At 45.8% G+C, this 26,512-nt stretch overlaps 1 protein-coding gene across 3 annotated transcripts in view; it reads left to right on the forward strand.

Moving 5' to 3' along the window:
- The window catches only part of NMT2 (N-myristoyltransferase 2), a 72,994-nt gene that overhangs the window by 30,921 nt on the left and 15,561 nt on the right, over positions 1 to 26,512 (forward strand). For all 3 annotated transcript variants that reach the window (XR_007131202.1, XM_047754933.1, XM_047754934.1), the window contains exons 2-8: positions 2,505 to 2,640; positions 7,634 to 7,778; positions 11,888 to 12,006; positions 12,100 to 12,191; positions 12,319 to 12,435; positions 14,741 to 14,911; positions 16,451 to 16,559. Coding sequence is in view for 2 of the 3 variants with exons in the window: in XM_047754933.1 (XP_047610889.1) it covers positions 2,505 to 2,640; positions 7,634 to 7,778; positions 11,888 to 12,006; positions 12,100 to 12,191; positions 12,319 to 12,435; positions 14,741 to 14,911; positions 16,451 to 16,559 (889 nt within the window). In the remaining variant the exon portion in view is untranslated. The remainder of the gene's footprint in view (positions 1 to 2,504; positions 2,641 to 7,633; positions 7,779 to 11,887; positions 12,007 to 12,099; positions 12,192 to 12,318; positions 12,436 to 14,740; positions 14,912 to 16,450; positions 16,560 to 26,512) is intronic.

Below are 26,512 nucleotides of genomic sequence, written 5' to 3' on the forward strand. Positions count from 1 at the left end.
ATGACAGCTCTGAGATGACAGGGGTTCCAAAAAGAAATGTTTTACCAGTGAACATTTTTTTCACATAGAATTTTTTATTGTTAATACCGCTAATAAAAATCTTTATCAGGAAAATTTTCCTCCTCTGTAGAGAAGCACTTTTTTTTTGGTTCTGTTGTGTCAAGATTAGTGGTTGGTTGTATCTAAGAGATGTTTATAATGATGTATTTTACAACATGTAAGCCTCCCTTAAAAGGCTGACTAAAAAATAAATGAGTGGAACAGTGATAAGTATGAAAGCTGTTTGATCTCTGATAAAATAAAGTTTATAGCTACAGTTTTCCTGCTTAAATGACATCTAGGCACCCTGCAGGGTGACTGAGTGTAGACATATTTTCTTCTGGGTTCCTGGAGCCAATTCCAGTGGGGCTGGGAGGGTGGGGTGGGGGCTCCCCCCATAACACCTAGCAATGCTCAAGACACCAGCCAGGTGTCCTACAATTCAACTCAGTTCTGACACCGTCTATCCAGAGACAGCATCTGATTCCATAGGTTGAGGACTCCCTCAATTGCCTCTTGCGTTGCAATTCTAGTTTGTTACGTGTGCTTCTGACTAGGCTACAGATGGAAGGTTCCAAAGACCCCTCTCCTTAGATTCAATTAATTTTTTAATGATTTATAGTTGGTTTACAGTGTTCTGTCATTTTTCTACTATACAGCAAAGTGACCCAGTCACACACACACATACACATATATACATACATGCATTCTTTTTCTCACATTATCCTCCATCATGTTCCATCATAAGTGACTAGATATAGTTCCCTGTGCTATACAGTAGGACCTCATTGCTTATCCACTCCAGATTCAGTAGTTTGCATCTACTAACCCCAAGCTCCTTGTCCATCCCACTCCCTCCCCTCCCCCTTGGCAACCACAGGTCTCTTCTCCAAGTCCATGAGTTTCTTTTCTGTGGAAAAGTTTGTTTGTGCTGTATATTAGATTCCAGATATAAGTGATATCATACGGTATTTGTCTTTCTCTTTCTGACTTACTTCGCTCAGTATGAGAGGCTCTTCATTCATGTTGCTGCAAATGGCATTATTTTGTTCTTTTTTATGGCCGAGTAGTATTTCCTTGTGTATATATACCACATCTTATTAATCCATTCATCTCCCGATGGACATTTAGGTTGTTTCCGTGTGTTGACTATTGGAAATAGTGTGAACTACCATATGACCCAGAGATCTCCACTCTTGGGCATATATCTGGACCAAACTGCCCTTGAAAAAGATACACTCACTTGTATGTTCATTGCAGATTCAATTAATTTGTTAGAGCAGCTCGTGGAACTCAGACAAACACTTACTGAGTAGATCACCTGTTAACTACAAAAGGAAATAACTCAGGAACAGCCAGATGGAAGCGCTGCAAGACAGCAAAGCGTGGGACGGGAACGTGGAGCTTGCACTCTTTGCCCAGGCACCACATTCTCCAAACTTCCATGTGTTCACTAACCCGGAAGCCCTCTGAACTCCCCCCCCCCTTTTGGGTTTTTATGGGGGCTTCCTTTACTTAGGCTGCTTGATTAGATCATTGGCCATTGGTGTCTGATTGGACCTCCAGGCTATCTGCCCTCCCTGAGGTCAGGGGGGTGGGACCAAAATTTCCAACTTTCTCACAGGGTTGGCTGCCCTGGCAACCAGCCCCCATCCTTAAATGCTACCAAAAGTCACCTCTTTAACATGACATAAGGAAACCTTTAAGTTCTCATCTCTTAGGAAATTCCAAGGGCTTGGGGAGCTGTGAGCCAGCCCTGGTGGGTTCAGTGGGTTAAGGATCCAGAGTTGTCACTGCAGGAGCTCGGGTTGCTGCTTGCTGCTGTGGTGTGTGTTCAGTTCCTGGCCCAGGAACTTCCACATGCTGAGGGCATGTGGAAAAAAAACCCCAAACAACAAAAAGTACAAATATGCCTGAAAAATATATTTGGTTATCTGAATTTTTTTACTTTTTTTTTTTTTTTTTGGCTTTTTAGGGCTGCACCTGCGGCATATGGAAGTTCCCAGGCTAGGCTAGGGGTCGAATCGGAGCTGCAGCTGCTGATCTACGCCTCAGCCATGGCAACACTGGATCTTTAACCCACTGAGCGAGGCCAGGGATTGAACCCACATCTTCATGGATACTAGTTGGGTTCATAATCTGCTCAGACACAGTGGGAACTCCCTCTTTTTCTTTTTTTTTTTTTCTTTTGGCTGCATACACAGCATATGGAAGTTCCTGGGCCAGGGGTCGAACCTGTATCTCCAAAGCAACCCAAGCCGCTGAAGAGAAAACGCAGGATCCTTAACTCACTGCACCACAGTGGAAACTCCTGTTTTTCTTAACAGTCATAACATTGTACATCCTAAAATAGTCATTCCCTCCTGTGTATAACATGTGTTTTTCCTAAATGGTTAATTTCATGCTATTCAAACTTATTACATAACAACCTGTTGTTTTCACAATCTCTGTGACTTTCCTAACAGAAGTCCCGGAGGAGATTTGGGTGCCAAGAAGAAAAAGAAGAAACAGAAGAGAAAAAAGGAGAAACCGAATTCTGGAGGCACCAAGTCAGACTCGGCGTCTGACTCCCAGGAGATTAAAATTCAGCAGCCTTCCAAAGTGAGAACCGAGTTTGTTTTAACCTCCATGCGGTGTCTCTTGCACGTGCAGGCAGGTCGGTGCAGCTTAGCTTGAGTGCCCTGCCAGGTCAGAGGGGTTGGTAGGGCATTGCTGTGACTGTGTCTGGAGTGGCACTGATGCCTGCAGGAATTGACACCCTCCCCAGATAACCAGGAGGTCCTAGCTGGGCTTCTGCACCGATGTGGATTCGGCCTGCATTTTCCCACTTTCTCAGCAAAGCAGTACATAGGTTGTAGTCCTAGAAGATCTCAGTGTGACCTTGTTAGGTTTGTGGGTTTGTTTTTTTTTTTAAGTTATACTTAATATTTGATTCCTTTTTGTTCAGAAGATATTCACACTGTCATTTTTCTGGGTGTCTAATTAACCGAGTAGCATAGCACCATCCGGCCACAGATTGCAGCAGGAACAGCCCTGGGTAAGTCTCACAGCGACTTGGAAGAGGACCCACCTGCAGTGGCTGTCCTGAATCCCACTGCCACATGGGAAATAGCTCTTGACAGTCCCTCCACAGAAACGTCCATTTTAGACCAAACCAGACGTTGTCTGGCCAGGTCCCCTGTCTTGTAAGCCTCTGGAGGTACCAGTGCCAGGTGACCCTTCCCCTTGGGGCCACCCCTATCACCCTTGTGCAGTGGTCCCAGCAAAGCATAGAGCCCTCGATGCCAGCACCTCACAGCGCAAAGGGGTAGAGTGAGAAGTACAGCAAAACGGACGATCGGATGGTTGTAGCTCTAAGAAAGTCCAGTAGCGCGTGGGACAGCGTAGGAACTCAGCCCTGGCCCCCGGGGCTCTGGGGCTGTGTGTCTTTGCCAGGCCCTGTGCCTCTTTAAGCTCACCGCCTCTGCGCAATGCAGGCAGTGCCTTCTCCCCAGCCTGCAAGGGGGTTGCAGTTGGACCATCTTCATTGCGTGCATTTTATACACTAACCATTAGAAAGCAATGGTTACCTTTGTGCATGTTCTGTGGGGTCTAAAATTTTTTTTCTTGCACAAAGTTTACATCATAAGACCTTGAGGGAGTCTCGCAAGTAACTTCGTTATTGTTGTTTTGTTACCACTTGTTAACAGGAATCCCAGAGAAGGAAAATTCCTTGCTCCAATTTTTCCCTGACCCCCCCCCCCCCGCCCCTTGAGGGGTGACAAGGAAGATCAGCCTAACTAGCTTTTCAGCTTGGTTCTCAGGTCATAAATAGTCTATGCACAGACATCAGTTCCAAGGTAACTCCTGCCATGTACATCGAAAGTTTGCGAGATTCTTTTTTTCCCTTTCTCACTGTAATCTTCATCACATAATTGAGGTGTTACTAAATACGGTTGTGACCGTCTCCTTATCGCTTTTGTCAACACCATCAGCTGCCACCCATCTCGGTAGCCCTGGTGATGTTGAGCCCTTCCCCCTCCCTCTAGTCACTTATAAAAGCGCAGCAGGAGGAACTGCTAGCGTGCTTTGGTAGAGAAGTTCTGCTCTTTTTTAGTGAAGAATAAGCCATAATTTCTTTAATGCGGGCTTTTCGTTACATTTTCAAAACTGGGGCTCCTTTCCCTAAACTGGTGCCAGCTCGACATAACACCATACATTGCAATGAACTGTGCTTAGCATATATTCTAGTCTACGTTCAAGAACCGAGATAACATGACGCTTAGGTTCTTTACACTTCTTAAGTGATAAAGGACTGGGACCTTTTTTTCCAAGGCGTTAAATTGAAAAATCATGGGCCAAGAGTACAGCTGGTTCTGAGTATGTCCCAAGAAGCAGGTATGGACACAAAGGTGTGTCTGACTCTCACACGGGATATAACAGTGGGAAGGTAATGCAGGGTCAGTACACATTTTCACCTTGCTTTTTTTTTTTTTGGTCTTTTTTTGCCATTTCTTGGGCCACCCCCATGGCATATGGAGGTTCCTAGGCTACGGGTTCAATCGGAGCTGTAGCCACCGGCCTATGCCAGAGCCACAACCTACACCACAAGTCATGGCAACGCCGGATCGTTAACCCACTGAGCAAGGCCAGGGATCGAACCCTCAACCTCATGGTTCCTGGTCAGATTTGTTAACCACAGAGCCACGACGGGAACTCCCATTTTTCACCTTTCTTAACACCCTGTTTGGTGCTGCCTCACAGAAGCTGGATGGATAAGTTTAAAAGTTTATCATAGCTGAGTTTTCCCTTCTGCTCTGTCACCATGGATTTGTAAGTTGTACCTAGTTGAATATTTAAGAGTATCTCCTATAAACATATTGAATCACCAAGTTGTGCACCTGAAGCTAATATATTCTAAATCAAGTGGACTTCAATTTAAAAAAAAAAAAAATTTCCCATTTATTTATTTATTTTTACTTTTTCTATTTATCGCCACACCTGTGGCATATGGAAGTTCCCTGGCTAGGGGTCGAATCGTAGCTGCAGCTGCCAGCCTATGCCACAGCCACAGGAACACCAGATCCAAGCTGCGCCTGTGACCTACGCCACAGCTTGCAGCAACGCAGTCGAGTGAGGCCAGGGATTGAACCCACATCCTCAGAGGTACTAGTCAGGCTCTTAACCCACTGAGCCACAACGGGAACTCCTTCAGTTTTTAAAAAAGAAAGCCTTTCGTAGTGAGCATTAGGGGTATGATTATTTCATGAATGGTAATTTCATGTCCAGACTGCTGGTCAAACTACTGAGGCAGAAACCACTCTGAGGGCTTCTTGTTGGAGATGGAAATTGCCAGTGGTTTCTTTGGAACAAAGATGTTGATGCATATTTGGCACAAAGTGGTTGGAGTTTGATATGTTTGTGTTAGAGGATTTAACTCATAGCAGGAAGGAAGAATTACCATGGCAAATTCGGTGCAGACACTGTAGGTATATTTTTGTAAGCCTGGGTTCTCCTTGGCCTATTTTAAGATAAATAGATGCACGTTCAAGCATTATTAGTTGAAATAGGCTCTCACTTCTTAATGAAGTTTTAGGTCTCCTGATCGATAGTGTTGTTGTGGGTTCAAGTGGATGGAAATTCCACTTTGCCAGCAGTGACTTCTGTCGGGGAGGCTCAAAAGAGACCCAAACAAAAGAAATCTAAAAATAGGAGTTCCTGATGTGACGCAGCAGGATTGCCAGCGTCTTGGGAGCACTGAGATGCAGGTTTGACCCCTCGTCTGGCACAGTGGGTTAAGGATCCAGCATTGCCACAGCTGTGGCTTAGGTCGAGACTTGTGGCTTGGATCTGATCCCTGGTCTGGGAACTCTGTATGTCGCAGGGTGGACAAAAATGAAAAAAAAGAGCGAGAAATCAAATCTAAAAATATAATCAATTAGAAAAAACTGTTTTGTTAAATTACTGTGTGTAATTGACATACAACTTATGATTTAGACTTCAATCAAAATATAAGTGAAACAGTTTACATAATTTGTGGCAGTTCTGGGTGATGCTATTAGACTTCTAAGTGGAGACATTAAGTCTTTCACCTGCCTCTGTTTAGACCCTAGCAGTTTGTTTCTTAGAATCATTTTAGTGGCAAGAATCTTTGGAGAACCCGGGGAGTAAAGCAACCACAGGACGGTCTGTATTAAATAAACCCTGTTTTGTACTGGGTCAAACTAAGTAAGCCTCCCAGATTAAAGGATTTGTTTCAGACCACAGACTTCAGATTCAAAACTGAACAGAGCTGCTGTTGATAAACCACTGAGGGTCCGTAGTACCTTTCCTTGGTCCCCACGGTGCTGGCAGGCAGAAACCTCAAGGGGCTCTGAGGTTCCTTCTGACCATTCCTGAGCTACAGTGAAGAGAGAGCATCCTTGATCTGGCATTAAAATCCTGAAACTAATCAATAATTAACATATTGGGAGTTGCTGTTTTGGCTCAGTGAGTTATAAACCCAGCTAGTATCCATGAGGATGCGAGTTCAATCCCTGACCTCACTCAGTGGGTTAAGGATCCAGCATTGCCATGAGCTGTGGTGCAGGTGGCAGACGCGGCTCAGATCCTTAGTGGCTGTGGCTGTGGCGTAGGCTGGCAGCTGTAGCTCCGATTTGACCCCTAGCCTGGGAACGTCCATATGCTGAAGGTGCAGCCCTAAAAAGCAAAAAAAATAAAATAAAAAAATAATTTAACATATCGGGAAAACTCACCAATTCCCATATTCAGCCCTACCTACCACTCCCTCATTTCAAGAATAGTTTCATTTTCTTTATGAAGTATTATGTTATTTAAGAGATTCCCCCCCCCCCCAAAAAAAGAAAAAGAGCTAAGAAATCTACAGAGATGTTAGGAATGTTGGTTTTGAAGAAGGGACTTCAGAATTTGAAGACATTATCAATTTTATACATTTTACTTGCCTGGCCCTTGAGAGAATACGTTTTACTTAAAAGAGAGGTTATTCTCACCCCTTGGCTTGGGGAGAACAGGCTATGGTTGCAAAAGGATCTGAATTCATAGACGAAACTGCAGATCCTTGTTGGAAGGTTTGCTTCTGGAGGAGCATCAGAATTAGGAGAGGGCAGAAAGTGGTCCAGGAGGAAAGCATCCTTTCCTGATGAACTTCTTCCCCAGCTCAGCACTAAATTCGGATTTCTCTCTTTCTCCTTATGACTGAAAATTTCCCTTGGCTGCCTGGTTTCCATTCTAGAAGTTATTTCCTTTGTCCACACGTTGCTCCTGCCGAGCCTTAACCCCAGCAGTGAAACCAGGGCTAGAGGCCAACAGGCTGCCCTGTGACAGTCACCTTTGCATTGCACGCACCCCTTTCTGCTGCTCCACCCGCCCACAGAACTGCTCCGTTAAACCTATAGAACTGTTGCTGCCTTTAATGTCATAACGTTTGCTTCTCTTTTAAGATGTTAGCATACTTGAGCCCAAGGTCCAGGCTTAGGGGAGGATTGTGCCTTTTTCCAGTGAACGCTGTCGTCTCTGAGGCAGGGCCACGTGCACCTGCCCCAGGTTCGGGAGCAGCTTCCTCATATTTTGTGTCTGTGTGTCTTTGCCGTTGTAGAATGCCACCATTCCCATGCAGAAGTTGCAGGATATCCAGAGGGCAATGGAGCTGTTATCTGCATGCCAGGGCCCCGCCAGGAACATTGATGAGGCTGCCAAACACAGATACCAGTTTTGGGACACACAGCCGGTACCCAAACTAAGTAAGCCTGTTTCGCCTCCCCCCCTCCCTCTCCCCAAACAAAGCTGGGTTAACAACAGACAAAAAACACAAAAGACGCTTGACTTCACTTCTGTCATTTGTTTCAGACCACAGGTTCGAAATTTACGCAAAAGTAGTATTTCTCTTCTTAAAATAAATATTGGGTGGTGACATTGGCTTTTGGCAACAACAATTTTTATCTAATTTCTCTCCCTGTAAAAAATCTATAGTTTCCTCACACTTCAGACATTAGTGTCTTAAATATATCTATAAAAGAGGGGTCTCCCCCATCTCCAGATTTTTGATTCTGATCTTCATGGAGTTGTTTTTTTTCTATGTAGATTTTTAGCAGTCTCACAACTCACTTATCCCAAAAGACACAGAAGATTTGCCCTATTAAATCCTACTGAGATGGAAGGTTTTGCTCTTTTGAACAATAGGATTCTGAACCCTCGCCCATGGTGTTAATTATTACCAATGTGGTAAAATTCTACTATAATAAGGACAGCGGGTCCCCTCATGAAGGCCTTTGTAAGAATTTTATGTCATGTAAAATTCTCTGTAATCAGCCTCATCCTTTCCTATTTGGCCTGCCCCATCCTTTTTTTTTTTTTTTTTTTTTAAATTCAGAATCACTGTCAGTTTCCACAAAAAAAAGACAGCTGGAATTCTGATAGGGATTATGTGGGAATCTGTAGATTCATTTCAGTTTTACCATCTTAACAAAACTGCCTGCCAGCCTATGAACATGGCATGTCTTTCCATTTCTAAAGTAATGGTATTTAATGTCTTTCAGCAGTGTTTTGTAGCTCCCCCATATACATTCTACATTTATTTTGTTAGGTTTATTACTAAGTATTATTTTTTATTTTTATTTTTTTATTTTTTTAGGTCCACACCCTCGGCATATGGAAGTTACCAGTCTAGGGGTCCAATTGGAGCCGCAGCTGCCTGCCTATGCCACAGCCACAGCAACACCAGATCCAAGCTGCATCTGCAACCTACACCACAGCTCATGGCAACACCGGATCCCTAACCCACTGAGTGAGGCCAGGGATCGAACTCACATCCGCATAGATACCAGTCAGGCTCGTAACCCACTTGAGCCACAATGGGAACTCCTCACACTTTTTTAAAGTGACCATTCCTGGGGGTTCCTGCCATGACACAGAGGGTTAATGATCCAGCTTGTCTCTGTGGAAACACGAGTTCGATCCCTGGCCCCAGAACTCTGAGTCAGAAATCCAGCATTGCTGCAGCTGTTGTGTAGGTCACAGCTCCAGCTGGGATTTGATCGGTGGCCAGGGAACTCTACATGCCTCAGGGGCGGCTGAGAAAAAAAAAAAAAGTGACTGTTCCTTTCCCACCCACACCCACCCCAAGTAGCTTCAAAAGCATGCACTTCAGTATGTGAAAGAAATAAAAAAATTGGAGTTCCCGTCATGTGCAGTGGTTAACGAATCCGACTAGGAACCATGAGGTTGTGGGTTCGATCCCTGGCCTTGCTCAGTGGGTTAACGATCTGGCGTTGCCCTGAGCTGTGGTGTAGGTTGCAGACGCGGCTCGGATCCCGCGTTGCTGTGGCTCTGGCGTAGGCTGGCGGCTACAGCTCTGATTAGACTCCTAACCTGGGAACCTCCATATGCCGCGGGAGCGGCCCAAGAAATAGCAAAAAGACAAAAAAAAAAAGAAATAAAAAAATTGTCTTCACTAGAGTTTTCCTTTCTGGCTCTAGAGATGCACCTATTAGAGAAGGAAGACTCTATAGAATGAATTTACAGGATTTTAAATGACATTGGATTGAGGGGCTGTTAGCTACAGGGATATCGATTTCTTTTTTCTTTTCTTTTTGCATTTTAGGGCCACACCCATAGCATATGGAAGTTCCCAGGCTGGGGGTTGAATTGGAGCTACAGTTGCCAGCCTGCACCACAGCCACAGCAACGCAGGATCCGAGCCGTGTCTGCGACCTACACCACAGCTCAAGGCAATGCTGGATCCCCAACCCACTGAGCAAGGCCAGGGATCGAACCTGCATCCTCATGGATACTAGTCGGATTCGTTTCTGCTGTGCCACGATGGGAACTCCTAGATTTCTTGATGTGAATGTACTGGGTGTGGCTAAGTGGTGCTGGTAGCTTTTGCACCACTGCCCAGGGGATCAGAAGGCTGCTCTCAGCTGGCATCTAACCCCTCGCACCTTTCCAGAAAGACAGCCCCGCTGCTGAGCTCATTTGGGCTCCTCCTCAAACTCCTTGCAGGGTTCTTGGGTTCCTAGAATATTCACTATGCACCTCGATGAAGGCAACGCCAGGTTAATGGCAGAAAGGGAGCCTGAGATTGGGGAGAATGTTTGAAAGTCAGGGGGAACACTGCTTCTTCATTTTTGTCTAGAGCCGTGTCCCAGTTCAGACACACCCAAGCTGTTTGGAGCTGCTTGAGAGTGATGGTGCCCTGACGTTATTAATGCATTAGCCAAGCCCTAAGTGACTCCCAATGGACCTCAAGGGAGTCTGGACACTGGGGCTGACCTGGAGGGGAGCTGGTAGAGTGGAGATCAAAGTACCAAGTCAAGGAGTTCCCACTTTGGCTCAATGGGTTAAGAACCCAACGTAGCATCCGTGAGGATGCAGGTTCAATCCCTGGCCTTATTCAGTGGGTTAAGGATCCAGTGTTACCACAAGCTATAGGTAGCAGATGCAGCTCAGATCCTGCATTGCTGTGGCTGTGGTGTAGGCCTCATTGCAGCTCTGATTCATCCCCTAGCCCAGGAATGTCCCATATGCTGTGGGTGTTGCCCTAAAAAGCCCCCCCCCCAAAAAAAAGTGAAAAAGAAACTACAAAGGAATTAGTAAGAAGAGAAAAACCCCTTGGGGGCCAGTAGAAACCCATGACACCCTCCTGTAAAAAGGTCCGATGGGGGGACGTGTACCTGAGGGTCATTTATTCCACAGATACATGTTGCGTGTCTGTCACTAAAGGCACAGCCTTGGAAATGACATTAGGAAAGTGGGATAAACTGTGGTCAGGTGGGAAGGCCATCCTCCGGGTAGGAAGATGCTCTAGTCCACGCAGGCTGCTGTGAGAAAGCCATGTATAAGCGTCTCTATGGAAAACCACCAGTGGCCACGTGTCAAGGACAGGGGATGGGCCTTCTGAGCGGAGAGGCCGCCACAGGGAGGTCTGTGGGGCAGAAGCCTTGGGAGCAGGGGCGGGTGGACGTGCTGGGGCTGACCAGGCAGCCTGTGGCCACAGTCAAGGGCCTGAGTTTTATCCCAGCCACATTGGGAAGCTGAGGAGGAGGAGCTGGAAAAAGGCACCATTGTGGAAACCACTAGAAACATCAATGGCTTGAGCCCTGCTGCCAGCAGCCCAGATAGACATGAACAGTCCTGAAATTAATTTCAGATTTTGCTGGGAGCGGTCAGAGGTCATTGCAGCACACACACACCCCACCCGACCCCGCCACCATTTGTAGACAAGCACAGTTAAAACCTCTGCAAGGCTGCCCTGTCCTGGCAAACTTGCACTGGCGGCAGTGGTACTGTGTGATTCACCTGCAGTCTCGGGCCTGAAACTGAGAAATCACTGTTGTTTTGTAATGTCCAGTTGGTCTTTTGACAACCGAGGATTTCTTCTTTTATTTAACTGGTGAGATAGCAGTTACCATCCACTGTTACATAACCACCCTGTTTCACAGTCTTGTTTTTTGGGGTTTTTTTTTTTTTTCTTCTTAGGGCTACACCCAAGGCATATGGAAGTTCCCAGGCTGGGGGTCGAATCAGAGCTGCAGCTGCCCGCCTACATCACAGGTGCAGCAACGCAGGATCTGAGCTGTGTTTGCAACCTACACCACAGCCCACGGCAACGCCGGATCCTTAACCCACTGAGCGAGGCCAGGGATTGAACCTGCAACCTCATGGTTCCTAGTCAGGTTCACTTCCGCTGCACCACAACAGGAACTCCTCATAGTCCCGTATTTTTCAAGATGACATTAAGCCCAAGAGCCCAAAACATTTTGTTTCACATAACTGACCTTTTGGGATCATCAGAATACTTTGTAATTGAATCGTCTCTCTTTTTGTCTTTTTCTCCTTCTCTTTTCTCCAGATGAAGTGATAACGTCTCACGGTGCAATTGAAGCTGATAAAGAAAACGTGCGTCAGGAACCGTATTCCCTGCCACAGGGTTTCATGTGGGACACATTAGATTTGGGCAACACCGAAGTGGTGAGTGCATTGAACCCAGCGCCTGGCATTGGCGGGGGTTGCTCCCGCGCGGGTCGCGGGCACCATAGGCAGGACACTCGTTCGGTCTTGCAGCTCCGGGAGTTGTACACTCTGTTGAACGAGAATTATGTGGAGGACGATGACAACATGTTCCGGTTTGACTATTCGCCGGAATTCCTGTTGTGGTGAGTCTGGCGGGTCGCAGGTGCCTAGTGGGGCCTGGGGAGGGGGCGGGGGTTGGCCTGTCTCTGTCTGTCCCTGTTTTCTTGGACGCTAACCAGCACCTGTTTTCCTCGCCCGCGTTGGCTTCAGGGCCCTGCGTCCCCCAGGCTGGCTCCTCCAGTGGCACTGTGGGGTCAGGGTCTCTTCAAACAAGAAACTAGTGGGGTTCATCAGTGCCATCCCTGCCAACATTCGGATCTACGACAGGTACATGTTGAAGCTTGTCCTTGTCAGTGTTGATGGGTTGCTTTTTCAAGAATCACGGTTAAGAGGAAGAGCTCTTTTAAATGACTGAATGCGGACGGTTGATAGCAGTAGAGGTTGTGGTGGGGTTTGGGGTGGGAGGGCAGAGGTGGATGGGAACTCTGTACCCTGCTCAGCTTGGCTGTGAGCCTAAAACGGCTCTAACAAAGTTTATTAATCCATTAAAAAAAAAAAAAAAGGTGGGGCTGCAGGAGTTGCCATTGTGGCTCAGGACACGGGTTCAATCCCTGGCCCCACTTAGTGGGTTAAGAATCTGGTGTTGCTGTGAGCTGCAGTGTAGGTCGCAGACTGCGCTTGGATCTGGCATTGCTGAGGCTGTGGCATAGGCCAGCCACTGTAAATCCCATTTGACCCCTAGCCTGGAAACTTCCATCTGCCGCAGGTGCGGTCTTTAAAAAAAAAAAATTGGAGGGCTGCGAACTGTAACAAAAAAAGGTCAGCTGTCTTCTCTCTTTTTTCTTTTCTTTTTTTTTTTTGGTTGTGCTTGCAGTGTTTGGAAGTTCCCAGGCCAGGGGTCAAACCTATGCCACACTTGCAGCCTGTGCCACAGTTGCTGTGGCAACTCTGGATCCTTAACCTGCTATACCACAGGGGAACTTCCTCTCTCTGCCTCTCAATCTTATTTATGCACACACACAGATATGTTTATATGTACACAGAAGAGTGAGTAAAGCTGTAAACAGGTATTTCAGATTTGTTTCTGGACAAAAAAAAACTACTTGAGGGATTTTTTAAGAAATCTTACTATCCTTAGGATATGTGTGTTCCTTTGGGGATTTTTAGCTGCCCCGCAACATGCGGAGCTCCCAGGTCAGGGATCAGATCTAAGCCGCACTGTCGACAAACACTGCAGCTGCAGCAACCCTGGATCCCTAACCCACTGTGCCGGGCCAGGGATCAAACCTATGTCCCAGCCCTCCCAGGACACCACTGAGCCCAATGTGTCACAGTGGGAATTCCTGTGTGTTCCATTTTTGCTTGAGTCTCTAGCCCAGAAAGTCAAAAATACAGCTATGACACTCAAAGATTTAAGGCACAACAGGTCCTGTCACCTTTTAATATACTGGGTGAGCTTATTTACTGTTAAAAAGCATTTGATCTCAAGGAGTATTTGGTGCCAAAATGAAAGGTCTGCATCCCCAGAACCAGAGCAGAAGATGGGCTTTGAAGCTCTGGAATATTGACTGTAGCTCAGAAGAGCACCAGCTCTGGCCTGATGGAAGCGCCTTCCCTGGGATCCCAGGAATGCGTTATACTCCAGAGCAACGTCTTACTAGATTCTGCCTCTGGGTGACCCAGAAAAAAAAGCTGTAGAAACTTGTAGGCACAGCTGATCCAGTTTCTGAACCAAAAACTTGTGACAAGACCAAAATTCTCGAATTTATTTAGAACAAGAGGACTTGCTTCTCTACAGCCTAGAGTTACGATCGTTGTGGTGGGGGTGGGGGTAGGGAATAGCGTGTCAATCTGAAGTTGCGAAATATCTGAATGGTAGAGTAGTTTTCTTTTTTTTCTTTTTACGGCCACACCTGCAGCACGAGGAAGTTCCCAGACCAGGGGTCGAATCGGAGCTACAGCTGCAGGCCTACGACACAGATCTGAGCCTCATCTGTGACCTGCACTGCAGCCTGTGGCACTGAGCAAGGCCAGGGATCAAACCTGCATCCTCATGGAACAGTGTCAGGTCCTTAACCTGCTGAGCCACCACAGGAACTCTAGAATATTTTTCTTTCTTTTTTTTAATGATTTTTGTTTTTCTCCATTATAGCTGGTTTACAGTGTTCTGTCAATTTTCTACTGTACAGCAAGGTGACCCAGTCACACATACATGTATACATTCTTTTTTCTCACATTGTCATGCTCCATCATAAGTGACTAGACATAGTTCCCAGTGCTATGCAGCGGGATCGCATTGCTTATCCACTCCAAAGGCAATAGTTTGCATCTATTACCCCCAAATTCCCACTCCCTCCCACTTCCTCCCCCTCGGCAACCACAAGTCTGTTCTCCAAGTCCATGAGTTTCTTTTCTGTGGAAAGGTCCATTTGTGCCGTATATTGGATTCCAGATATAAGTGTTATCATACGGTGTTTGTCTTTCTGACTTATTACTTCACTTGGAATATTTTTCTTACTGTGTTAAAGGAGGCCTTTCCGTTTCTTCCTCTTTGAGATGTGGGTGTTCTTATTTTTGTTGGTAATGTTTTCATCTTACCTTGGCTCTAATTTTTAACATCTTTATTTCTTAGCGTGAAGAAGATGGTCGAAATCAACTTTCTCTGTGTTCATAAGAAATTGAGATCCAAACGTGTAGCCCCAGTACTAATTCGAGAAATAACCAGAAGAGTGAACCTGGAGGGGATCTTCCAGGCTGTTTATACCGCAGGAGTGGTTCTTCCTAAGCCAGTGGCTACGTGCAGGTAATAGCACCGCATCTTTATCTTGTGTGTCACTGGTACCTGACGCTGGGAGCCTCCCTGCCTTGTTGGGACAAGTGTTACTCTGCACTGACATAATCCAGAGGGAGTGGGGCCACCTGTGATGTAGGTGGTTGGAAGCAGAGGAGAGAGAACCACCGGCCAGCCTTGATGCAGTAATCCCTCCAGCCACGCGGATGCTCACGGCGCTGCTCTCCATCCAGTTCTGGGTCTCTTCCATTTGAAAGCCTCGCCTCTCTCGGCCTTGGGAGACCCAGGGCATCAGGATCTTGAGCCATCAGCGTAGTGGTGTCGTCTTTTCTTCTCTCACAGTCAGGGTTATAGCAGGGCTCTAACTATTCCAAAAGCTGGATACATGGCAGCTGAACAGCCCTGACATGTTCGTTTGCTAAGAGTGAGAAGGCGAAAGTCCAGTTTGTATTACCTCATCTGCTGTTATTAAGCTTTCCAAGGTTAATCCAGTAAGAAATTTGTTTATCAAATTGAGCTTTGACTCCTCTGTTTCTAGAGCATCCGAAAGCGCTTAGCACCCTCTATTTTTTTTTTAATCTTTTTTGGCCGCCCCAAGACGTATGGCGTTCCGGGGCCAGGGATCAGATATGAACCGCACTTGTGATCTCACCACGGCAACACTGGATCCTTTAACCCACTGTGCCCGACCGGGGATCGAACCTGCATCCTAGTGCTGCAGCGTTGCCTCCAATCCCCTTAAGCCATAGTGGTAACTCCTCCCTCTACTCTTTTTACTGACTCTCATAAGAAGGAACTTCAGAAAAACAGTATAAAAGACAAAACTGTAAAATGACTCTCTCCTATTAAATTATTCTTAAATAAACAGAATAAGTAAGACTTTTTAATACGGTCATTCATCCTGGTACCTAAGCTGGAATCATTTAAGAAGTTCAAGCTTTTTTCTCAAAAAAAGTTTTCTTTGGTGTTTATTACAAACATGGGAAGACTACTAATTTAAGGGGAATATTTTCATGTTTTTTCAATTTTTTGGTTTGCCTTCTTAGAATCTGTGCTGATGGTCAAATACTTAAAAACTGGGCATTATCAATATTTCTTTTGCAGTTTTAAGACTTTACTGAAAAAGATGAAAGGTTACAAACAACAAATGAACATAATTTAAAGGTAGAAAAATGACTGGTAAAATAATTGTGTAGGGAGTTCCTCCTGTGGTGCAATAGGATTGGCAGCGTCTTAGGAGCGCTGGGACACAGGTTCGATCCCAGGCCCGGCAGTGGGCCAAGGATCCAGAACCACTGCACCTGCAGCTTAGGTTGAAATTGTAGCTCAGATCTGATCCCTGGTCTGGGAACTCCATATGCCTCGGGGTGGCCAAAAAAGGAAGGAAAAAAATAAATAAAGAAAGAATTGCATAGGAAGAGGGCCAGCACCCAGGACTGCACTGGGCCCAATGTAAGTGTTTGTACAGAGCTTCTGTAACAGCTAAGCTGAGACGTAAAAACTTGAAGAGTTAGAGATCAATCAGATCTTAAAACCTTTATTGTATTCCAGATACTGGCATCGATCACTAAACCCCAGAAAATTGGTAGAAGTGAAATTTTCTCACTTGAGTAGAAATATGACTTTGCAGAGAACAATGAAGCTGTACAGACTTCCAGATGTAAGTAAGAATGATTTGCAGTTTTTCGAAGCCATTAATTCAAGCTTTTAATGTAGAAAATAATTATTTGCAGGAAGCTAAAAGCTGGCTCCCATGTCTGGGGACATGAATATGTAGCTAAAAAGACTGCATGGAATTCTAGGGACTTCATTTGGAAATATCAAGTGGGTTTTGTTTTTTGTTGTTTTTTTTTTTAAGGCTTTTTTTAAGTTCCGCAGTATTAGGTTGGAGTGGATTGGATTCTAGACATGTACATTGTGAAATTTTGAATATTTATATTCTGTTTAGTAAGAGGTAAGAAAAGTTCAGGTTTCTGACAATATCTCATTAACACATGGAACTAAGGAATAAGATTTAAAGGAGAGACCTGGGGAGAGGAAATACTATGATTTAATTATCGGTTGTTGTTTTTTTTTTTCTTTTTAAGGCCACACCTGTGGCATCTGGAAGTTCCCAGGCTAGGAGTCAAATTGGAGCTGCAGCTGCAGGCCTGTGCCACAGCCACAGTAACACTGCATCTGAGCTGTGCCTGTGACCTACACCACAGCTCATGGCAACGCTGGATCCTTTCTTTACCCACTGAGCAAGGACAGGATCAAACCCACATTCTCAGGGAGACCAACATCAGGTCCTTAACCCACTGAACCACAATGGGAACTCCTAGGTTGTTATCTTTTGAAACTAATAAATGCTCAGTGTGGAAAGTTGTCTCTTAGTAAGGGGAAATTTAAATGTGCTTCCCAGTCTTGGCTTCATTTGGGGCTCCAGTGACTAGTTATCTGTTGCTACGTAACAAACCACCAAGATGTAGAGGCCTAAACAACACACGTGCTGTCTCTTGGGTTCTGGGTGAGGAATCAAGGCACAGAGTAGCAGAGACCTTTGCTTGAGGTTTTGTCATGAAGCTGTCATCAAGGTGTCAACCAGAGGGGGGGACCTCCCCTAAAAACTTGACCGAGGAGTTCCCATCTTGGCTCTGCAGAAACGAATCTGACTAGCATCCATGAGGACACAGGTTCGATCTTTGGCCTCCCTCAGTGGGTTAAGGATCTGGCATTGCCGTGCACTATGGTGTAGGTTGCAGACACGGCTCAGATGCAGTGTTGCTGTGGCTGTGGTGTAGGCCGGCAGCTGCAGCTCCAATAAGACCTCTAGCCTGGGAACTTCCGTATGCTGCAGGTGTGGCCCTAAAAAGACAAACACACACAAAAATTGACCAAGGATGGATCCACTTCCAAGCTGATGTCGCCATTGGCAGCTTGGAGTTCATCTCAGGCAGTTGTTCCGGGGTCCTGGGGTGCTTGCTGGCTGGGGTTCTCGGTAAGGCCTCTTCAGCGTGGCAGCTTGCTTTATCAGAGCCAGCGAGGAGCAGATCCAGGAGAGTCTGCTGACAAGATGGACGTTAAAATCATGGGTATCAATTCACACAGTGGCATCGCTCTTGCCATGTGTCATTGGCTGAAGCAGGTCAGGGTCCCACCCACACTCCACACAGATGAACGGTGAGGCTGTGAACCCGAGGCAGGCATCCCTGAAGCCGTCTTGGAATCTGCCCGCCCCAGGGCGGGATCTTTTGTGGGGCGTTTTGATTTCCTCAGAGGCTCTTCTTCCTTTGGGGTGGCCGTAGGTATTTGAACTTGATGGAGGGATCCGTGTGGAAGGTGGCCAGATTCCTCCCAAACAAGGTGAGGACTTCACCTGGGGAAGGTGTAGCCAACTCCAGCTCCTTTCATCTTGGGTTGTGTGTTTACCAAATGCCCGTGATCAGTGGCTTTGTGAATTGATGTCTTTTTTCCCCAGTGACAAACCAGAGTCAACTAGTTTCTGACTTAGGCAGAATCTCAGAAGGAGAGACGTGGAGGCGAAGGCAACCAGAGGTTGGAAAGCCAGGATCATCGTCCTAGGGCTCTGCCACCTGGCAGACGGGCTGGAAGGCACGAACTGCCTTATCCTGAGCTTTGGTTGCAGACGGTGAGCTGAAACTAAAGAACTCACTGCCTATGAGGCCGCGGATGGCGGGGGAACAGAGATCAAAACAGGAAAATAAAAAGCAGAGGTGACATAACAAAGGAGGGTCCATGTGTCCTGGGGAAGAAGCACCAGGCCCCTTCAATCTGGGGTGACAGAAAAGGTGAGCATGTGGAGGTGCATGCACTGCAACAGAAATGCAGGAAAATGTGCCGAGAGGTCACGCCATCATCACAGCCATTGTTCTTGCTGATCTGCTAGACATAATGTCTGCTAATGCCTGAGACCCCCAGCAACCAAGAGCAACTGAGTCACGTAGAGGCACAAGTGACAGTGAGAAAAAAGGGGTGCAGTGCACATCTGGGACGAGGTACCACTGAGTCCCAGTGCTGTCCTTGCCAACTGTCAGATTCTTTGCTCTCTGAGAGGTGAAATAAGGACTCGGAGCTCGCCTTCTTTTTTCACTCAGGGCAGATGCTGCTTTGGTCTCCCCGAATTTCAGTTTCTTGAACCACAGCTTGTCCAGCTTGTCTGTAAGGCAAGCTCCCCTTTACACAGAGTTGCCTAAAGTAGAATGAAGAACAAGGAGTTGTAGTAGCTGTCATGGGTTTTTCTGGGGTGATTAGAATTAGAGCTGCTTAAAGTTTTTTTTTCTTTTTTGGGTTTTTTTTTGCCTTTTTTTTTCTTTCTTTCTTTCTTTCTTTTTTTTCCCGGGAGAAGTAGGATTTATTATTATTTGCATCAAGTAAGGTCAATACCGGGGATCTTTCCCAAAGCAGTGCCTCGTGAAAGTTATTTTTGACTTGACTTTGTCCTTTGGCCTCCATGTTTTCATACAAGCATCCATTGGCTCATAGGGAACAAAGTTTTGACCTGTTGGTGACAAATTGCTGGTTGGGCATTGGTGGTGAAACCAGACTTGATAACTTCGGTTCCTTGCTAGAGCAGTCCTCTTCCAGCTGTGTTGCAACGACAACGGTGACTGCCTTTTTTCTTCCCCAGTGTGTCAGAATTGATAAAGTGCTCTCACAGATTTTATTCCATATATTCTCTGAACAACCTTTTGCAGTCGGCATTCTCTCCGCATTGAACAGATGAAGGGCGATGCTTAGACAGGAGCCTGTCATTAGGAAGTGGAGGACTTGGGATGTGTTTCTCGTGTTTCTCCCGTGAGGTCCCTTTGCCTCTGCCGTCGCCTCTAACACACCCGTGTTGGGGAGGAACCAAGGCCCGGTGCCATCAGATGTCTCTCTGTGCCGTCATTAGAAACCAAGTTGAGGCAGGGAGGTCCAAAGCCCCCCTTCCCCTTTTTAGTCATAGGGAAAGAAGGAAAACTGAAGAGTCGATTAATGAAAAAAAGAAGCAAGATGAGATTCAGGTCCAGATACTGGAGGATGAGCAGGTGCTAACAGCTGCCACGTTGGCGTGGGCCTCCTGAGTCAGAAGTTGGACGAGGGAGCAGCAGCCAGACCACCTTTTTCTCTCCTGAGGGCCCAGATGGATGACACCACTGCTCAAAGCTACATCATTTAAGAACATTTCTCTTTTTTGCACAAGTTCCCAGGTCAGGGACTGAACCTGTGCCACAGCAGTGACCCAAGCTGCTGCAATGACAACATCGGCTCCTTAACCCACTGAGCCACCAGGGAACTCCCAAGAACATTTCTGTACCATGAAGCCCAAAGAGAAGAACCTTACTGAGAACAGCTTTTGCTCTATGATTTGGTCTCATTTTCTGATTCGCCACAACTGTTTCTGTTTCCCGTGCCTGCTCGATGTTCTCCTCACCAACTTCTGACCATATGAGTTAACATTGAAGCCATATGGAATCTGAAATATGGCACAAATGAACCTGTCTGTCTGCAAAGCAGAAACAGGCTCACAGACATGGAGAACAGACTTGTGGTGGCCAAGTGGGAGAGGGGAGGGAGTGAGGTGGCCTAGGAGTTTGGGGTTAGTAGATGCAAACTATTACATTTAGAATGGATAAGCAGGAGTTTCCGTTGTGGCTCAGCAGAAAGGAATCCGACTAGGATCCATGAGGATGCAGATTTGATCCCTGGCCTCTCTCAGTGGGTTAAGCATCTGCCATCGATGTGAGCCGTGGTGTAGGTTGCAGACGCATCTGGGATCCTGAGTGGCTTGTGGCTGTGGCTGCAGCTCCAATTCAACCCCTAGCCTGGGAACTTTCGTATGCAGGTGTGGCCCTATAAAGTCAACAACAACAAAAAAGAATGGCTAAGTAATGAGGTTCTCCTGTATAGCACAGGGAACTATATCCAATCTCTTGTGACAGACCATGATCGAAAATATTATTTTGTAAAAAATGTATCTATATAAATGTATGCCTTAGTTGCTTTGCTGAACAGCAGAAATTGGCACAACATTGTAGATCACCTATACTTTAGAAAAGCATTGATTGGGGCCAGCATTCTGCCAGACAGTTAACATCTGTAATCTCGTTTATTTTTTTTTATTTTATTTTATTTTTGTCCTTTTAGGGCCACATCTGCAGTATATGGAAGGATATGGGTCGAATCAGAGCTGTAGCCGCTGGCCTACACCACAGTCGCAGCAATGCTGGATCCAAGCCGCATCAGTGACCTACAGCCGCAGCTTGCATTCCAGGGACCAAACCTGCATCCTCATGAATGCTAGTTGGATTCTTAACCCACTGAGCCACCACGGGAATTCCCTACTTTTTATTTTTTATTTTTTTTCCCCTCTCTGCACCTGCATCAGATGGAAGTTTCCAGGCTAGGGACTGAATCTGAATCATAGCTGCGACAACACCAGATCCTGAATCCACTGCACCACCACAGGAACTCCTGACTATCTTTTAAATGTTGGTTTGTTTTTAATTTTGTGTGGAGAATTTCTGAACAACATAGGACTGCTCCCCCGGCATGTGAAGGTTCCCAGGAAAGGAATCAAACCAGAGCTGCAGCCGCAGGCCTACACCACAGCCAAAGCAACTCAGGATCCAGGCCTCATCTGCGACCTACACTACAGTTCATGGCAATGCCATGTCCTTAACCCACTGAACGAGGCTAGGGATCGAACTTGCATCCTCATTGTTGCTAATCAGATTCGTTTCCACCGAGCCACGATGGGAACTGCAGGTGAAGAAAAAAAAATTTTTTTTTTTTTTGGCTCTTTTGGGCCACACCCACGGCATATATGTTTCCAAGCTAGGGGGTCAAATTGGAGCTAAAGCTGGCAGCCTGCACCACAGCCACAGCAACTCGGGATCCGAGCCACATCTGCAGCCTACACTGCAGCTCACGGCAACGTCAGATCCCCGACCCACAGAGCAAGGCCAGGGATCAAACCCACATCCTCATGGATACTAGTCGGTTTCGTTTCCGCTGCGCTACAATGGGAACTCCAGGTGAAGGAATTTAAAATAGAAAAAAGCAGGGTTCCTGTCGTGGTTTAGTGGAAACAAATCTGACCAGCGTCCATGAGGACGCAGGTTTGATCCCTGGCCTCGTGCAGTGGGTTAAGGATCTGGCATTGGCTGTGACTGTGGCGTAGGCCAGCAGCTGCAGCTCCAATTTGACCCCTAGCCTGGGAACCACCATATGGTTGTGGGTGCAGCCCTAAAAAGACAAAAAATAAGTTAAAAATAAAGGTAGATGCAAACGATGACATTTAGAAAGGATAAACAGCAAGGTCCTACTGTATAGGACTCTCTCCAGTCTCCTGGGATAAACCATGATGGAAAAAAAAGAATGTGTGACTGAGTCACTTTGCCATACAGAGAAACTGGCACAACGTTGTAAATCAACTGTAATTAATTTATTTATTTTTGTCTTCTGTCGTTATAGAGCCACCCGCAGCATATGGAAGTTCCCAGGCTAGGGGTCGAATTGGAACGGAAGCCACCAACCTATGCCAGAGCCACAGCAACACCAGATCGGAGCCTCGTCTTTAGCCTACACCACAGCTCATGGCAACACCGGATCCTTAACCCACTGAGCAAGGCCCGGGAGCGAACCCGCAACCTCATGGCTCCTAGTCGGATTCGTTTCCACTGCGCCACGACAGGAACTCCTAAATCAACTGTAATTTTAAAATTCTAAAGAAGATGGAAAGTGGGAGTGAGGTCCGTATGCCAGAGTCTTTACATTGTGCTGCAGGAAGTTTGCGCCTGCAAAGAGCTGACACACATGTTCTAGATTTAGTAGCTGTAGATGTTTTTTTAGTGTTAATGTCCTGCCACTCTTGAAGTCAAATAAATAATCATTGCTCACGTCTCTACTCTGGAATCTTGGCTCCGAAACAGTTCGTGCCACATACTTTGAGAACAGCGCCGCTTCTGTTTTTTAATAGAGCTTTATTTCCTTCTGTACTTACAAGCAGATTTTTACACAGATTGCATTGTACGTGGAGTTCGATGAGGAATGCATGTCAGTTGGATTGTGGGGAAGTCTCTGTGAATCAGAAGTAGAGTTTGCTTTTGAAAATTAAGATTTTCTAACAGTTTACGGAATTTTTTAATTTTGGGGTTTTTTTTTTTTTTTTGCTTTTCATTGAAATCTGAGAAAACATTGACAGTTCCTTTAGGTTCTGAGATACATAAGCCATTGTTAGTTGGCAGAAGTAAATATCCTTCCCCTGTTTCTAGGGACATGTTTTAAAATTTAAAAAAAATTTTTTGCTTTTAAGGGCCACACGTGTGCCATAGGGAAGTTCCCAGGCCAAGGGTCATATTGAAGCTGCTGCTGCCGACCTACACCACAGGCGCAGCAACACGGGATCCGAGCCGTGTCTGCAACCTGCACCACAGTTCATGGCGATGCCAGATCCTTAACCCACTGGACTGAGGCCAGGGATTGAACTTGAGTCCTCATGGATACTAGTTGGATTCATTACTGCTGAGCCACAACAGGAACTCCTTTTTTTTTTTTTTTTTTTGGCCATGTCCATGGCATGTGGAAATTCCCAGGCCAGGGATCGTACCCATGCCACAGCAGTGACCCAAACTGCTGCAGTGACCATGCCAGATCCTTAACCTGCTGTGCCACAGGGGAACTCCCTCTCTTTATAGCTGAATGTAGTCTTCTCTTATACTTTAGGGGTCTTCTAAAAATTTGTTTGAAGTGCCTTTTAATTGACGAGTTTATATATACTTTCTCCCTGTCCATTTGTCAAAACATAACCATTTCACTGAGTCTTCCTTAACTAAATTCTAGTACCTATTTTTCTGACTTTCAGAGACTTGAGGTAGCAGTTCTCAAAGTGTGGTCCAGGGACCCCTGGAAATTCCCATGGCCCACCGGGGGGTGGGGTGCTGAGAAGTCAAAATTTTATAATACCACAAAAACATAATTTGCGGTTTTTCCCTTTGGTTAAATTACAAGTGCACTGTTGCGGTCTTCTAGAGGCCTTATGAGATGGGAGCTTAAATAGTCTTTTGTTTTATTTATTTATTTATTTATTTATTTATTTATTTGGCTGCACCCTTGACATGTGAAAGTTCACAGGCCAGAGATTAAACCCAGGCCACAGCAGTGACCTGGGCTGCTGTAGCGACACCACCAAGCGCCTTAACCCACTGTGCCATAAGAGAACTCCTATATTTTTAAATTTTATTTCTGGAGTTCCCATCATGGCTCAGCAGAAACGAATCCAACTGGGAACCATGAGGTTGTGGGTTCAATACTTGGCCTCACTCAGTGGGTTAAGGATCTGGCGTTGCCGTGAGCTGTGGTTTAGGTCACAGACACAGCTCAGATCCTGCGTTGCTATGGCTGTGGCTGTGGTGCAGGCCAGCAACTGTAGCTCCAATTCGACCCCTAGCCAGGGAACCTCCATGTGCCATGAGGGCAGCCCTAAAAAAAAAAAAAAGAGGTAAATTTAATTTCTAATGTGATGAAGATGGATAAATACAACCCACATAAGCAAAGATTTTTTATGGTACTGAATAATTTTTAAGAGCAGAATGAGGTCCCAGACCTAAATATGTGAGAACTGCTGCTTTAAAGATGTCTGCTGGAAAAAGATGTTGATTTGAGTGCTTTCACAGTATGAATATTCAGTGAATAAGAACTGTGCTGTAGAAGTGTATTTTGCTCGAGAAAGGAGTCAGCAAGCTTCATTTTTCATTTCTGAAGGTTCTCTATTAACAGCATGTATCTTGTTGCTTTCATTAGTAAGCTCGTTGCTTGATATTATTGATTGTTACTGAACTAGTTAACAAAAGAAAACACAGTCTAATATTGAGAAAGCCTATTTAATATTCATCAAGGTCATCCTCATAGCAGAAAATAAATCTTTTCAAATGATTGAAGTGTGTATTCCGTAAGGTTTTGGTCTTCCAGCCTTTCGAAATGCCTGTTTATTTCATTTAACATTACGTAGCAATCACAGAGGTTCCTTTTCCCCACGGATTGCAGTACAGAAACACTCTAGGAGTTACTGTTGTGGCTTAGCAGGTTAAGAACCCAACTAGTATCCATGAGGATGCGGCTTAAATCCCTGGCTTTGCTCATTGGGTTAAGGATCTGGCAGTGGCCAAAAGCTGTGGCTTAGGGCAGATGCACCCTGGATCTGGAATAGCCATGGCTGTGGCATAATCCAGCAGCTGGAGCTCCAATTCGACCCCTAGCCTAGGAAATTTCATATGCCACAGGTGCAGCCATGAAAGGAAAAGAAGGAAGGGGGGAGGGAGAAATGCTCCAGATAACTAGAATTGGTTTAGAAAAAAAAAAAATAGAGTTTCATGCCTGGCTTGTACTTAAATACCAGGCCATAAAAATGTCATGTCTTTAGAGCTGACAGTGACATTTTTTTGTCTACAGCCTTTACCTCACCTTAGTGGGTAAAGGATTGTGATAAAAAGCCTAGGAATTCATTCATTCATTCAACACCTGTTAGGCCATTTTTAACCAAAGGTTAAGCCGTGGATACAAGCTAGGACCTGGAGGCCTGGGGTCTTTTGGCTTTGAGCTCCACAGAAATACTACAAGTATGAGTTCTCTGTTAAATGTCAGTGACTTAAATTTTCTCAAGTTAGGATATTCAGATTTTTTTTTTTTTTTTTTTTAGGGCTGCATCCACGGCATTTGGAAATTCCTAGGCTAGGGGTGGAATTGGAGCTGCAGCTGCCGGCCTACACCACAGCCACAGCAACTCAGGATCCAAGTCGCATCTGTGACCTATACCACAGTTATGGCAATGCTGGATCCTTAACCCACTGAGCGAGGCCAGGAATCGAACCTGTATCCTCACGGATACTAGATGGGTTCATTACTGCCATGCCACGATGGGAACTCCTATATAGTAAAGTATTTTAGCTGCATAGCTCTGTCTTTATGGATGCTATAAATCATCACTGAGTGTCACGTAGTAAATACTCAGCTAAGGGCTATTGGGTCCATAAACACAAAGAAAACATCTCGCGTCTCCTCGGCAACACTAATCAGTAATCAATCAGCATCTTTGTCACTGAACTTAAGAAGCCTCAGCATGACTGCTAACATCTGTCAGAGCCAGCCCTCAAGGTGAAAACCTGTTTCCCCCTTGGGCTTCTCTCCTAACCACTAATCTGGGGGTGTGCAGGAATTCTGATGACCTAATTTCATTTTATTTTATTCGTTTATTTTATTTAACTTTCTGGGGCTGCACCCGAGGCACGTGGAGGTTCCCAGGCTAGGAGTTCAGTCAGAGCTGTAGCTGCTGGCCTATACCACGGCCACGGCCACAGCCACAGCCACGTCAGATCAGAACTACATCTGCGACCTATACCACAGCTCATAGCAACGCCAGATCCTTAACCCACTGAGCAAGGCCAGGGATTGAACCTGCCTACTCATGGTTGCTACTCAGATTCATTTTCCTCTGAGCCACGATGGGAACTCCCTATGATGACCTCATTTTAGAGGGAGTTTGTTTTGTTTCTATTTCTTTGGGTTTTTTGGCTGCTCCAGTGACATATGGAAGTTTCCGGGGCAGGGATTGAATCTAAGCCACAGCTGTGA

This window comes from Phacochoerus africanus, chromosome 12 (assembly GCF_016906955.1).
Source record: "Phacochoerus africanus isolate WHEZ1 chromosome 12, ROS_Pafr_v1, whole genome shotgun sequence".
Taxonomy (NCBI): domain Eukaryota; kingdom Metazoa; phylum Chordata; class Mammalia; order Artiodactyla; family Suidae; genus Phacochoerus; species Phacochoerus africanus.